Raw genomic sequence first — 12,130 nt, 5'->3', positions numbered from 1 at the left:
TAGCTCAGTGAATAAAAACCTTTGCCACCAAACTTGAAAATTGAAGTTCAATCTTCAGAACCAACATGGTGGAAAGAGAAAACCAATTTCCCCAAATAGTCCAATAACCTCCGCACATGCACCACTGAGTGCATGCACACACAGGTATGGACACAGCAAATACATACAGAAAATAAAATAAGACTATCATTTATACTTTAGAAATGAATCAGCTAATTAAAGTGCTATCTTTAACAAAGCGTATCATCACTCACATAATACAAATGCTAATACATTCCTTAAGAGCTTGAATCTCTAAGTAAGTTCTGCCATGTACTTTCTGTGCATGCAGGACAACTCATCCCAGAAAGCAGTGGCTTCAAGTCACTGTTTTTGGTCCACAATTTCATGGGTCATAAATTAGACACAATTCAATTTTCATGTTGGTTTCTCGTAAGTAGCATGATTGAGTCCTACTTTGTTAGCAATTAATTCATCTGTCCAGCCATAAGAAGTTCAGCTTCCTGGAAGACCAAACGGTCAGTATTAATCCAAGTAGGAAGAATGGTCAGTGTGTGCCTGTGGGCATGAATTTGATACTGGTCATCTTTTGCCTTGGGTAGAACTGGACAAACAAAAGTAGTCTAGAAAATCTCACATTTGCGGCCACTGGTGCTGATTGTCAGCGGGGCCATTTGCCTCTGACAGTGCGGTTTCTTCATAGGGTCACAGGCTTCCATAACTAGTAAAAAGGAACTGTCCCCAGGGCATATGCTTCTTGCACAACATTTGTTAATATTGGAAAGCCAAGCTACCTGGCCGAGCAAGTCAGAATGAGAATGCACCATACAAAGCATGGATAAGGAAGCCAGGATTCAGTGGGGCCATTATTGCTCCCATCTACCATCAGGTTCTATCAAATACAAGATGCCAGAACCCTGTGATGTTCATCTTGTTAATGGAATCCCTTCTGAAGTCCATCCTTTGCTTGAGAAATCAAAGAATGCACCATTCCTAGGATACAATCCAAATGACTAATACCTCTCAGGGAAAAAAGGAAAGGAAAGGAAAGGAAAGGAAAGGAAAGGAAAGGAAAGGAAAGGAAAGGAAAGGAAAGGAAAGGAAAGGAAAGGAAAGGAAAGGAAAAGACAAGAAAAGAAAAGAAAATTCTTGTCTGGAAAACAGAAGAGGTATAAAGAAAGAAAAAGTGTATGGGGGGGTGCGCGCGCGCACGCGTTATATGTGTGATGTAAATGGCCATCTGGGCATCTCTCCTAGAGGTAGAAGAAGTATCATGATGCTAAACTTAAACTCCATCACTTACACTGTTCTTCCCATTACCTCACTATCCAGGCTGTTTCCCCTTGATGCAGCCATTGAAACTTCAGTGAACCACAGATTTCGATGATTGTCATTACGTTTTTCCTCTGTTTCTACATCTTGGCTTTCCAAAGACTCTCTCTCTCTCTCTCTCTCTCTCTCTCTCTCTCTCTCTCTCTCTCTCTCTCTCTCTCTCTCTCTCTCTCCTCAGACTTATTTCCCTCTTTGCCCCTGGAGTGATCACCTCCTACCTCCTTGCATACTATCAGGGTCACAATAGTATTCTGTCCTCCTTTTACTATTTTATTTCACTGTCCAAAGTTAAATTACTCAACATAGTTTTAAACAGTCTTCTCAAATCTTAATTTAAGACATGATTTATCACTTAAAAGTCCTTTTTGCATTTTAAATATCATTTGGTCCACAACTGAATTCTTGTTGAAATAATAATGGCTTTCTTAATTGCAAGAGTTCTGAGTCATGGGCTAACTAAAAATATCTGTTTGTGTGTCTGAAAACCATGCGGGCTGCCTTTCTGTTGACTGACTTGGCTTGACTGAGTCCTGAGGGAAGCTGTGTCGCTTCAGTTCTGATCAAATTCACACTGCAGCTCACGTGTCCAGAAATGTCACTGTATCCACTGAAATGAAAGAGAGCCAAGAGCCAGTTCATTTCCTGAGGGGCCAAACGGACATTTCCTGCACATTACTGCACCTGAATTCTAAACGTTAGCATGTTTCAAAACATTTTTCTCCTGCATATATTTCTCAGTATCTTGTACGCTTTCCTTGCTCTAACCCAGAAGGTTATGTGGCATGTGCTGAAATTTGAAATCATGCTTTACATGCCTGAAAATTTGAGAACTGAGGTAAAAGAGGACCCCAGAGAAAGCATGTTTCAATTACAATGTCACCATTTTTTCTGACTATATGAAGTAAAGAATCAAGCCATGAAATAGAGAATGATAGATAGATAGTTTGGCACCTTCTTATAGAGACATGGCATTCAGAATATGTCCTAGTTTAGAAGGGACATCCAGCCACGTGCTGTCAAACATGCATTTACAAGCGAGACACAGAGTTTGTCACTGCTGCCAAGGAAAGAATGGTCCCAGGAAACGTTTACATGATAGCCTCAACAATTTAAAAGTGAACCAAATTTGGAGCATTAAAAAAAATGCTGTAGAAACAGGAAGCTATCTAGCCATATGTAAAAAGGAGAGCATATTTATTACGTGCCTCAATAAAGTTGGTAGGGAATAGAAAATTGACTTCCATTAAGTAAGCAGAATGGTCACATATTTCTATGGCCTGAAAATAAGGAATCTTCCTGGCCACTTAATTTTAGACGTCATCCCAGGGACGACACATGTTTTTAGTTGCAAAGCCCAGGGACTGACTTGTGACACTGTGAACAGTGCTTGTAAGCAGCAGTCACGTGCCACGTGGACACAGAGCCACGAGCCATGCCTACAGTGTGTTCACGTTCCCAAAAAAACAAAACGGAAAGGAGGCTCGGAAGAAATCAGGCAGGAAGCAGACAGGTTGGTGAGAAACTGTGAGGAATGGGACTAACAGGGAGTTCTGAGAGACCAGTTTTTACTTAAAATAAAAACAGAGCAGAAGAACATGCAGAAAATAGTTTAGTGCTCCTGCTTGTTTTCCGAGGAAGAAGACGGTATGGCACACGGAACTCTTTACTGTTCAATAAAGCAGGAGGTCCCTACCTTAGTTCTTTTGGCTTTGGTGCAACATTGCCTGGAATCAACAACTTTGGGTCTGAAGTTCAATTCAGTCTCAGGCCTACAGACTATTTAACCCAACAGAAAACAAAAGCGGTGCTTGGAACATTATTTCTGTGTTGTTTGTTTAGGTGTATATATTTCATGTGTTGTTTATGTATGTGTGTTATTGTTCATGATGGAATTTTACCATTGAAACATCTTCAAAGTATAATTACTTCAGAATACGAGCATTACAAGGTGGGTGTCACAGCAAGAAGAGAAATGTATAGCAGTACAGAAACTGGAGAAAGAGAAGGAGAAAGCTTAAGTTCATCAAAAGAAGACAAATGAAAGACATAGAAATGCCCTTGATACAAACAGAAAAAGTGGGTGGTAATAGGTTTAAATGTAACCACATCAATCCTGGTTTTTTAAGTATCTAAATGACCCAATTGAAAAGCAAGGTGCGTATACGTGCCACTTGTAAGAAATTCACTCTTTCAGGGAAACAGAAAGGAGAGGGTCTCTTGGAGACCAGGCTGACCTAAACTCATTACATAGCTGAGGAAGAGCATGAACTGGTCCTTCTGCCTCCACCTCCCAAGTGCTGTGACTGGAGATGGCACTGAGAATCCAGCCCTAGGCTCCACGCATGCTCACCTCCACCCATGAAGCTACATCAACAACTCAGAACCCTACGTTCTGCATGAATACACAAATGGTTAGAAGGTTAAAAGACAGAAAAGGTTATAAATACTAGAGTTGGAGAACACAAGGAAATGATTATAATAATGACCCAGAATAGATGATAGAGCAAATAACATCAGCAGAAATAATAAAAGCCATTTCCTAGATATAATGGGGCAATTCATCAAAAGCACAAAAGTCTAAATATTTCTGCACTGTTAACAAAGCTACAAAAACGTGGCATAAGAAAACTGATAGAACACCAAGAACAAATAAATATAGAATTACCCTCATAAATTTCAATACTCTAGATAATTTATGGCTCCATTTGAATTTAATTTATAAATGGATTAACCTAAAATATACTATTCAAATTGTTGATAAGATCATTTTTGAACAAGATTTTTGTGCTCGCAACAAAACTATTTATAATTAAATAATTAATTTCAGAATCATTTTTCCCAATATCTCTAAAATTCGAAACTGCTAGGGACATATAACCCAGCAAAGGTCACAGCTATAGCGGTGTGGTCACTGGGAATTTGCACCCAGCAAATGCTACAACTTGATTTGCTCCAACTGCAATGATAAGTCCACTTTGAAATGATGTGTGCAGAAAATGGGGAAGGAACAGAATGGATTAAGGACACCTGATTGTAAAAATGCTATTTCTAAGAGAACACAAATGTTACATGAGATTCTGTATGCTCCCCCCACCCCGCCCCCCGCAACACTTTCCTGGGGAGAATAGATAAACCACTCTTCCATATCTTTGATCTTGCCAATCATATAAAAGCCTACACCTCAGAAATATTTTCCTTGGGCTAGAGAGAAGGGTCAGCAGTTCAGAGCCCATATTGCTCTTCCAGAGGACCAGAGTTCAATTCCCAGTAGAATTGTCAATGGGCTCAGTACCACCTGTAATTCCAGTACCATGAGATCTAACCCCTCTTCTGGACACCTCCAAACTCCAGTATTCACGTGTATATATCCATACATAGATACACACACGTACTCAACATTCTGTTTTAAAATCTTATTTTTTCCTATATTCTTTTTCATTGCCTCTAAATAGGACATTATTGTAAGTAGACAGATGCCCAGTGAATAAATGCATGTCAGAGACTACATTTTCACTACCATTCTGTCCAACAGTAAAAGATCTCTCTCGACTTAAGAAAAAGCCATAAGACTGAGAAATATTTCCCAATGTATCAGTCACTGATATTAATGTATTTCTCTGTGACAAAAAGCAGGTGGCCAAGTGTGATTCTGAAGGACCTTTGCTGTGTGAAAACCTGGATTGCAAAGTTTAATATTCACACAGATTCTTTCCACACCTCCACTTCAATAGGAAATGCAGTAGAAATTCTACATTTGCTTAGAGAAAACCATGCTGAAAAAGAACACACCTTGACCATTAAATCAGATTATCAATTTCAAAACAAAATACTACTGTCTTCGGTGTTCATAATCCCTTAAATATTGTCTGTCTTGTGTCTCCCAGGTCTCCTGTTATGGCTGGAGGTCTCTTCGCAGTGGATCGAAAGTGGTTTTGGGAACTGGGTGGCTACGACCCAGGCTTAGAGATCTGGGGAGGCGAGCAGTATGAAATCTCTTTTAAGGTAAGACAGCCAGGCCGTCCTAACTCCATATTCACAGACAGTTCTGAGAGAGTGCATCGTTTGGCTTTGCGATCAGTGTTGTTTGTTGGAGCTACTCCTCCCGATGTTATAGTGAGTCACAGCCATGCTCTGCCCAAAAAGAAACCATTCAACTCCTGTTTATAGGTGAGCAGCTCTTCCTACCTACCTCTGCTGCTCCCCTGGCAAAGGCATTTGTCCTGGAGTGCTTGCAGTGTAATGGAAATAAGAGTAAAGCTGAGGAAGAGGGAGAGAAATCAACGTTTTGCTTTTCATGTTCCAACAAGAGGGAGTAACTCAGATTTTGTTCTCAACCAGTTATTTCAAAATTCCAGGAATTGAAAACGAATTTAATTTTAAAATATCAATGACTAATTGAAGGCCATTGTTAAATTTTATTTTATTTTGAGACAGGGTCTTGAGCCTAGTCAGCCTGAAACTATATAAGCCAGTCTGAAACTGTATAACCTCAAACCTACAGTAATCTGCCTGCCCAGCCTTTGTCTTAACCCTTGTTTGTATAGAAGCAAAGGCTGACACCGCCATATGGAGATCTGCAACCTAAGCCAGCCTTGGTGACTACTTCCATTACAAAGTCCAGTCAGTAGTTCACGACCCTAGAGAAGCTAAGGAACAAGGTGAACCCTAAGAAAAACACACATAGATCCACCTGGGAGGGAAAAAATAGACAGATCGCCTGACAAAATTAAGAGCATGGGGGTTGGGGGAGTAGGGAGGGCGGAAAGGGAAGATGAAGGGAGAAGTGGAATGGGGAGGAAAACCTAAGAGAATGGATAGTTGAGATAGAAGAAGGACAGAGATGAAAAAATATAAATATATATAATAAAAATATATATAATATATATGAAATATATAAAAATATATTAAAAAACAAAGTCCAACAAGTGCTCCTTGCAAAAAGAAGTATACCCTGAATCTAATGAAAGACAAACATAAGAATCCAGCTACAATATTCAGATATAAGAGTGATTTTGATGAGATTATAACACTAAGTATTAATAGAACATTATGCTTTTCCTCAAGGAGTCAGAGAACAAATATTCTCAAAAGAAGCAGAGACGCTATTGTAGGCTTTGGGACAGCTAGAATTTTCCCTCTCACCTTTAAATACCATTTACTAAATTGGTGTATTTTTACCCATCCAAACATATGATTTTGCAGCTAAGATTATTGTTTGCGCTGTTTCGAGCCTTTGGATTTGCCGTATCTTTGGGCAGTCATTGTACATCTCTGTTGTGGTAGAACAATTAGTGCAGAACTAATAATTCCACAGCAGCATGGCTACATTTTTAGTGCTACAAGCCAAATGCTGAATGAATATTTTGTATGTGCCGATTCTAAAAAGTAATCTTAAGAGGGGTTATGTTATTCCATCATCTAGATGAAGAAACTGACGCGTGCAGATTTTCTTCGATTAGCTTTCTTTAGGTTTTTTGTTTACTTGTTTATGTTTGGGAGTTTGTTTGTTTGCTTGTTTGTTTTATTTGAGCTTTTATTGATTCTTCGTGGTTTTCACATCATGCATCCCTATCCCATGCATCTCCCTGTTTCTCATATCTGCCCTCTGTCCTTGCAACCTCCCCCTAAAACAAAACCAAATTTAAAAGAAAAAAAAATAAAGGAGAAGGCTCTTGTCACAGACGCTGTAGTGTGACCCGTTGAGTCACACCTGTCCCTTTAGACCATTCCTCTCTACTTGCAAGTGTCCATTGCCAGGAGTCATAGTCTGGTTCCAGACCAGCTTCTGCTCCACCACTGATGATGGCTCTCACTGGCACTCTTCTTGGTTATCATGCTGTTGTTCTGTGTCATGGAGTTTCTGCTGTTTGGGATCTGCAGATTCGTCCCCTTCACCTGCTCCAACAGTTCATAGATTCGGTGGATGTTGGGGTGAACCAACTCATAGCCCTGGTTCTGGGCCTGGGTGGTAGCTGTTTGGTCAGCCTGCCAGCTTTCCCTCGTTATCACTACCCTGGTACGCTCTCCAGCATTGCTTTGGCTAGCTCACCCAATACAACCTGAAGCAAGGAACAGGGCCAGTTCTCCCGCCATCAGATCCAAGTCACCTACACATCCCCACCAGGGCCAGTTCTATTCTTTTGCCCAGGCAAGATGCAGAACCTACTTTTCCTATTGCTGTAGGGGACTATGGAGAGCCAGGTATCTCTTCTGCTCTCAAGCCCTTAGAGCTGGCTCACCTGCATCCCTGACAACAGGGTCAGCTCTATTGTGCTGTCCAGGGCTGCAGGGCCTGCTCTTCTGTGTGCTGCAGCTAGTGAGGGGTAGGGTTAATTCTCTCACTCTTGTGACCCCAGGGCCTGCTCTCCTGTGTGCTGCAGCTGGTGAGGGGCAGGGCTAATTCTCTCACTCTTGTGACCCCAGGGCCTGTTCTCCTGCCTGCTGGAGGTAGCAAGAGGCAGAGTGGAGAAGGGTAACTTTCCCTCACCGATGCCACTACATGGCAGACGAGGGGTTTCTTTATGTTTTAAAGATTAAATAGAGACTATGCTTTCAGGAAGCTATGATTTGGTAGAGATTAAATAATTATCCATTACCCACTTAGGGATCAACAGGTCAGCTTCGTTGATAAGACTGCTACAAAAAAGAAAGAAAGAAAAGAAAAACAAAGGAAAAGAAAAAAACCTTGGAGCAGTTTAAATGGGAATGGCTCCAATTGAAGACTTGGTCCCCAGATGGAGGAACTAATTGGAAAGGACTGAGCAATCCAGCCTTGGGTTTTTTATTTGTTTGGTTGTTTGGTTGGTTGGTTGGCTGGTTGGTTGGTTTTTGGTTTTTGATTGTTTTTCTTTTGTTTTTGTTTTTTGTTGTTGTTGTCCTTTTGGGTTTTTGTTTGTTTGATTGGTTGCTTGGTTGGTTGGTTAGTTGGGTTTTTCTTTTCAATTTATTTATTCATTTTATATCCTTACCACAATTTATCCTCCCATTCCTTCCCACCCACCTCCCTTCCATCTCCCACCAACTCCTCCTTTGTTTCTGTTCAGAAAGGAGCAGGCCTCCCATGGATGTCAACAAAGCCTGGCATATCAAGTTGAGACAGAACTGACCTCCTCCCTTTGTATTAAACCTAGACAAGGCATCCAGTATTAGGAGTAGGTTCCCAAAAGCCAGCGAAAGCATTAGGGACAAGACCTGCTCCCGCTGCTAGGAATCTATGTAGGCCAAATTACATATATGTAACATATATGAAAAAGGCCTAGGTCTATCCCATACAGGTTCCCTAGCTGTTGGCCCACACCCTGAAGGTTCTTATGAGCCCAACTTAGTTGTTTCTGTGGGTTCTTTTATAATGTCCTTGACCCCCACCCCCGACTCACACTATTCCTCCTTCATTTCTTCAACAGAATTCTTTACTCTCAGTCCAGTGCTTGGCTGTGGATCTCTGCACTTGTTTCCATCAGTTACTAGATGAAGGCTCTCTGATGACAACTGGAGTAGTCACCAATCTGATTACAAGAGAAAGCCAGTTCAGGCTCCATAACCACGATTGCTAGGATTCTTAGCTGGGGTCATCCTTGTAGATTCCTGGGAGTTTCCCTTGCACCAAATATCTACCTGAACCCAAAATACCTCTCATACCAGTACATCTCTTTCAGTACTCTCCATCCACTCCACAGCCTGATCCTTCATGACTCCATCCCTACTCTACCCAGGAGATCTCTTCTATCTCCCGTTCCAAGAGAAATGTGCCTCCTTGGGGCCTCCTTGTTACCTAGTCTCTCAGGGGGTTGTGGAGTATCTGGCCTTGCTAAAGAAGGTGTGTCAACTCACACCATTCCCAGTTGGCTCTCTGTCTTGTGCTTGTGGAGTAAATATAAACTTTCAGTTACAATTCCAGAGGCCCATCCGCCTGACTGATGCCATGCTCCACACTGTGACTCCCCGGAACTGTGAGCCCCAAATTAAATGCTTTCCTACATAAGTTACCTTGCTCATGGTGTTTCGTCTCTGCAATAGAAAAGTAACGAAGATAACATCCGATCCTTATCCACCCACATCCTTAACTTCACTGTCAGGGTTGTGGCTTAGGAGTTCTCCCGTAGATGTGGTTGATGACCTAGAAGACATGTTAAAGAGCTGGATGCAGTGGTGTACATGGGCAATCCCAGAACTCCTATGATGAGATAGAAGGAGAAAACAAGAACATTACTTAGTCGTTGCAGTCCAGCTGGCCTGCAGTAAATACATAAATAAAGCATTTTAAGATAGAACACTATATTTGGTCACTGTATTTATAAAACATTATACTGATCTGTATCTTATTTTTACCAGACCTGAAAGAGTACATTTATTTTTTTAGTTCAAGACATTTTTCTGATACTCTCTTAAGAGTTGAATGCTTTAAGTTTAAAATGTTGAGAGAATTTCTAATAAGAGATGTCCTTGGGTAATGGGCTGGCTGACAAGCAAAATTGCTATTGAGAAACTGAAGACTCCGTGGATGACACTGTTGCATTCCAAATCACAAAGGTACCTTTTCAAGCGAGCATAAACTTGCGTCTCACTTCCATGTCACTTGTACCCGTCACATCTCTTCTGGGTGACCCAAGATTTTATTGCCCCATTTTCTATTTTTCAGTTGTCTGTCATTGAATAGGGTATAATTGGAATGCAGCCTTGTCGTCTTTGTCTAAAAACCATGGCAACCACATTGGGAATTCAGGACGAAGTTGCCCTAGTTTGTTTGGTTGGAATGATAGATTCTCTCATGACAGTTATGTCTTAGCAGGGCGTCGTTTCAGGCAGGTGTCTTTGTTCTTCTTGATCCTGTTTACTGACTTTGGGGTTCCTGTCCCTCCCTGTTAGTATTTATGAAGTAGGTAAACTTGATCAGGCTCTTGGGTAGAGTATGCATTGAAGCAAGAATCTGGGCAAAAGGAATCAGTAAAGGCACTACATAAAATTAGCTCTAATTTTATGAGTCACAATAATAAAGAAAATATCAAACATCTGATTTTTTGGACACATCCCATAAACTATGGCTAATCTTCAGTGCCCAGTACTGTAAGATCCAACTGATGAGCGCTTCAGATCTGTGAAGCAAGGGTGGATGGGTGGAGCTTACTTGTGGCATTTAACACCTTAACACAGAGATCGCTCTAAGTTGCAACTTAAACATTAGCATTTAAAACATTTTTGCCAGTGGTCGTTATCAGATCCCTACGCTGCATGCTTGCTCTTCAAAAAAATTACTTCACAGACGTTTCTGACAATTGGCAAATGAAAATATTCCAGAAAATATTGTTTCATATGAAGAACTGAGTTTTGGGTCAGACATCTCCCTAAATACCTTTTCTTAACTTTTCTAAAACCGTGAATCAGGCAGATGAGTAGATTTCATATCAGGGCAGTGTAACTTTAGGGGTTCTCTGAGGAAAGGAAGTGAGCTGCCTGCTTCACACTCAGCATCCACATCTTCCACATGTATCTGGACCCCTGTGAAGCTAAGACTCTTCGGCTGTTGGCTGTCTTTTAAATCATGCTAGGTCAGCCAGTTGCCAGGGAAAGAAGGCAGCATTTAGTCAGTCGGTTGACCAGCTATTGGTGAGCGCCTTATTCCCACTAGGCAAGGTTCCAGGTACTCAAGGTGTAGTTGCCACTGGACGTGATGGGGAGACAAAGGCAGGCGAGTGCTCTGGCGCAGAAGGTAGTCTGCATGTTTAAGTATCGTCCTCCAGTGATGCTCCCATCTTAGGGGAGCTTGTTCCCCTGGCCTCGCCACACTTAGTCCCTCTTCTGTTTTGTAGTTCCCGGTTCACTGTTCTGTAGTCTTTCTTAAAGGGGCAATAGAGAATCAACCCTTGTAGGCCTGTGGGTTTTGTAAAATTGTGGTTTCTACTTCAGCATAGGAGAGAGAGAAAATGTTCCTGGGATTTTTATTAAAATAAATAAATAAATGCATATAAATACTTCGGGTACATTCTATCACAAATAGTGATGAAGACACATCTGAGGGTTTTAAAGACAATATCCATCAATATTCCTTTAGTCTATCCCCAGCTTATGAAATCTCTCTATTTAACAAGCTGGGCCCCAAAACTTTTAACCATCCTTTTCTTCCTGTGGTGAGAATAACTACTATTTGGTCCCTTAACAAGAATAAGTAATGAGTTGGCACTTGGAGGTCACTGGATTTAATTCCTTATCCCCTGAACACTAGTGCAAGACTTAACAAAAGAAAAGAACATTCTCTACCTCATAATTGTTAAGACAAGTCATTATCTAGTTAATATCAAACAAGGATTCAAAATTGGGTTTGTTCAGAAAATGATTAACCTATTTTCTCTTAGCTGAAAAGGGTTTTTTTTAAAAAAAAACACTACGCGTCTTCCCATGTGCTACTTGTTAAATATGGGATTTGACCATTCTTCCGATGATTTAATGTAATGTAAAATTTTTATTGTTTTAAAACTTAATGGCTATTCAATAAAGATTAATAAGACTATTAAAAAGTTAATAAGGGCAGAACAATCAGTTTTTTAAATGAAAACAGCATCTCACAGCATTCTTCCGTGTACTCTGGGGCTCACGTTCTACCCTAACAACATGTGGCATGTACCTGTCATACCTGCTTCTCAGTTGCTTTCCATCGCTGTGAGAGGAACTTGGAGAGGAACAAGTTTGTTGCACCTCACACTTCCAGATTACAGTCCCTCACTGAGGGAAACCAGGGCAGGAACCTGGAGGCAGGAACCTGGAGGCAGGAACTGAAGCAGAGACCACAGAGGAATGCTGCTCA

At 41.0% G+C, this 12,130-nt stretch overlaps 1 protein-coding gene across 1 annotated transcript in view; it reads left to right on the top strand.

Annotated features, from left to right (window-relative positions):
* The window catches only part of Galntl6 (polypeptide N-acetylgalactosaminyltransferase like 6), a 1,064,237-nt gene that overhangs the window by 959,167 nt on the left and 92,940 nt on the right, over nucleotides 1-12,130 (top strand). Inside the window, exon 8 of the mRNA XM_075986809.1 lies at nucleotides 5,217-5,334. Coding sequence (XP_075842924.1) covers nucleotides 5,217-5,334 — 118 coding nt within the window. The remainder of the gene's footprint in view (nucleotides 1-5,216; nucleotides 5,335-12,130) is intronic.

This window comes from Microtus pennsylvanicus, chromosome 9, assembly GCF_037038515.1.
Source record: "Microtus pennsylvanicus isolate mMicPen1 chromosome 9, mMicPen1.hap1, whole genome shotgun sequence".
Lineage (NCBI taxonomy): Eukaryota > Metazoa > Chordata > Mammalia > Rodentia > Cricetidae > Microtus > Microtus pennsylvanicus.
This window is presented reverse-complemented; position numbering and strand designations above follow the sequence as displayed.